At 25.8% G+C, this 4,076-nt stretch overlaps 1 protein-coding gene across 1 annotated transcript; it reads left to right on the top strand.

Annotated features, from left to right (window-relative positions):
* Positions 1 to 2,536: 2,536 nt before the first annotated feature.
* LOC113869834 lies at positions 2,537 to 3,137 on the top strand. The gene has a single exon (XM_027506330.1). The coding sequence runs from the start codon at positions 2,548 to 2,550 to the stop codon at positions 3,031 to 3,033; it is 486 nt and encodes a 161-aa protein (XP_027362131.1). The 5' UTR covers positions 2,537 to 2,547; the 3' UTR covers positions 3,034 to 3,137.
* The last annotated feature ends 939 nt before the right edge of the window (positions 3,138 to 4,076 follow it).

Below are 4,076 nucleotides of genomic sequence, written 5' to 3'. Positions count from 1 at the left end.
TATCTATCCTTACTTATATTTTTAAGAAATAAAAATGACTATCCTTAAAGACTAATTAGATTGACTGATTAAGAGAAAAATTATATTCTTGAATTTTAGTGTGGGGTGGGGTGACATCAATAAAAAAAAACACTTTAAAATTATATTTAACTTTCTTATATATTTTATACTCTTGTTTTAGAGTATTGCAAGAAAATTTAAATATTTACCTTGGAATTTGTACTTGTACAAAAGTCATGGGATAATTATGAGCAAAATTTATATTTGTAAAAATTTATATAATACTATTTTTTATTGTACTAAGACATTGATAATGATTTTTCTCCTATTTTTTAAGAATTTTATGTTAATTTTGTTTTTATTTTATTTATTTATCTTAAGAATTTTATTCAACAAAAATTAACATGCATAAATAATTGTCATTTTTTAAACTAAAATTAAAAAGACCTTATTTATTCTAACATCATAAAATTTCACCTGATTTTTATCGTGCTTAGAAGTATATACTTGAAGATATTGTTGATATTCTAAAAGGTTTCTATGACGTGGAAGATTGCTTTTATCTTATCTAATTACTAGATTAAATGTGTTGACTAAAAAAAATTAAAATACTTTAGAATTTTGGTTAGAGAAATTTTATTTGAAGTATAAAGAATTTTAACTGACATGTATTTAGAGAGATTTTAAAACATCTTATATTATACTTAACTTTTTATAATTATCATTCATCATTTTTGTCATACTTGATTCATATCTTAATTATTTTTTATTATTGTCAAATTTTTTAGAATTCTAGAGAGATGGGTGGAGAAAACAAAACAAAAGTGTTTTTAAATTTCAAAAATTATATCATATTTATAAAAATAAATAAAATATTAATACATCATATTTATACTTATATATTATGACTTTTATTTTGAAATAAATTATTAAATTAATAAATATTAATTAAAAATATTAAAAAAATATCCTCCTCATTTCTCTTCTTTTATGAGATACAAATATTATGATATCTTTTTTTGTTATTATAAAATGTGCAATTTAGTCTATTTTACTTTATAAGATTAAAATATTTTTTAATGATTTTTTTTCTAGACTATAAATATCTTTTTTTCATTAAAGACAAATTATATTCGAATCAAGTAGAACTATTATTAGCAGCAAAACTTTTTTTTTTTTTAAGTATTTAAAATAGTAGAAGAGTTTTGCCATCTATAGAAATTCTACCCAATTCAAACAGGATTGCTTCCCATTTGGCTAAACAAAAACAAAATGAGAGATATGTTAATGTGTAAGTTTAATTTACTAATTTATTCCTTACTCAGTTTACTTTTCACTTATATTTCTAGACTTCCAAAATCTTTTCATTATTTACCCTTTTCATTGAATGTGTTAAAGTCACATGTTATTAATAAATGCATGTTTTCATTATAGATGAGAAATTTTATAGTTTCATTTTTATTATTGATACTGAGGCATGCTTTTAAACTTTTATAATAATGAGCTTATATAGTTTCTTAAAAAATTGAGGAAGTGTAAAATTTATTAAAAGATTTAAAACAAATTTTATTGTCATGCATTTTAATTTTTAAAAGATAGAATTATAATTAATTTCTATATTATAAATGAGAGTATGTTACGTGTGAGAAGTAAAACATTTAGTTAATATTATTTTAAATTTTAGAGTTAAAATTTTTATTTAACTTTTTTTATTACTTTTTATAAATAGCATATTCATAATACTTAATATGTTACTTTATTATCTTAAGATAATTTTTTTAATAATTATAATTTATTAAATATTTATCATTTTGATATATACTATTTGTGATTCTAGAATTAATTTAAAATGATTATAATAAAAATTTAATTTTCTAAATAAATTTATTATTACTATATATATATATATATATATATATTAAAATAAAATATACGTATCTCGCACTAGACACTAGCCAGCAAGTGAATATAATATATATTAATCCATTTATGTGAAAAATTTTAATGAGGTTTAGTACCCACCGTTCAATGTTATTCAACCTATCTATGGTTTTACAGTAATCATTTAATTTGGAGCACTTTTCTTTCAGAGTACGTGGCTACCAGAAGTCTAGCAACACATTTCTTTACATTTCGTTCCAGAGTAGCTTATCCTTTAAAAGTGTATTAATATAATATTGAAATTTATTAAATAATATATTTAAAATATTTGGACGGTTAAGATGAAAACTGCACCCTCTGCCGTTGATTTACAATGGAACACTGGAGCTATGCGAAATGAAGAAATAATATAAGAAAGTATTATTAAATTAAATTAAATTTTAAATAAATAATATAAATTCTATACTCATAAAGATAATTTTGCTGTCTATAAAGAATAAAGATATTATTAAACTCATCCAATGAAGAATATCAGTCGTCTAAAAAAAACATAAATTCTATAAAATTAAATTAAAAATAAATATTTTATATATTATTATATTCTAATCCTCTGGCAGGTGTAGCAATGGACAGAGGAGAGGGGGTGTGTGAGAGGAGGAGAATAGAATGAAGGGAGGAAGCAAGAGGAAGACGGAGACGGAGAAGGAGAAGAAGGTAGAAGATGAAGTGGAACAGATGTTGCAAGCTGCGCAAGATCAAATCCTCTTGAATCTCTCCCTCAATTCTCACATAGCCCGCGCTTCTCCTTCTGCTGCTGAAAAGAACAACGAGGGTGATTTGGATCTCGATCTCGATCTCGATCTGGAGCTGGAGCGTCGTTTCCAAGCCCTTAAAATGAAATCCAACTCTTCTCTTTCTCAATCACAAGATCGGGAACTCGGAGATAATCTCTCCGCTCGATTCTCTGCTCTCAAAGCCAAATCCTCTTCTGTAGGCCGCACCGTTGCCGCATCCGATTCCAACGCCTTATATGATTATGATGAAGAAAGCGAAGACGAAGAGTCTCAGGTTCAGAAATTGATGGACTGGGCTAAGGATGCTGCACGTCTTGATCCTTCTCCACCCTCCGATGACGACGATCCACATCCTTAGAACGTGGAAACCTATCCAATCCTATTTCTACAATCTCTCAGGTTTAGAGAGGAATCCTTCTCATTAATTACTGTTAGATGTTCATACATACTTTTGTTTTCCCTATACAAGAGAGTAGCTGCAGCGTATTTGGATCGTATGTTAATATATAGGTTTTCAATTTGGATCTCGTTTACGGTGCAAACCATGTTCCCTTGATTAAACTTTTTCCCTCTGCTTTCTGTTGTCTATTGCAATTCTCAGATCATGCAATTAAGGCTCTCTTTCAGATTTAAATTCAACCACTCAGTCAGTCCATACTTTAGGCCAATTTAACTTATTTTAGGCCAACAAAGATGAAAGGTTATAAATTACCACATAATCAATTCAACCCTTGAACTTATTTTATGATTGGTTTCTGTCTGTGAACAATGCAAATTTTAACTTTTGTAGTAACATTTTCTTGTATTAAAAAAAATAACTAGTCAACAATGTCTCTCCTTCAACAACCATAAATGAATGTTCAAAATACTCAAAAAACTATTTAAAATTAATGATGAACTTCATTGAAAAACATAATCAGTTGTCTTAAGTTTATATATTGAATCAAACTCAAAAGTATTACATATGTTGGAGTCATCTTGATCTTCATAACATTCATATAACTCATCCAATCATCAAACATGTCAACAATTGTTTTTGGTTTGGCCTTTCGTGTTTTCTTGTATAAGACTTTGTAACTAAACCAACTAACAAATCTCTCTTGTATTAATGAAATGAACATTAAAGGTTCTTGATTTATCATCCCTTAATATAATATATAAATTAATCACTGTTAATGATAATTAATTGACAATATATGTATATATAGTGTATCACAAATAATCAATCAACAAACTTTACTTTAAACATACATAATATGCATGAATAAATAAGATATAAATCTAATTTGTTATAATTTTGTCTCCTGACAAAAAAACATTGACACAGTTATGTCAACCAACCCATAAAGAGCATTTTGATTTCTATTTTAAAAATAATTTTTTGTTTTTAAAAATATAATA

The sequence above is a fragment of the Abrus precatorius genome, unplaced genomic scaffold (assembly GCF_003935025.1).
Source record: "Abrus precatorius isolate BTA unplaced genomic scaffold, Abrus_2018 Scaffold6, whole genome shotgun sequence".
NCBI classification, from domain to species: Eukaryota; Viridiplantae; Streptophyta; class Magnoliopsida; order Fabales; family Fabaceae; genus Abrus; species Abrus precatorius.
The sequence above is the reverse complement of the archived record's forward strand: the minus strand, read 5'-3'. Positions and strand labels throughout refer to the sequence as shown.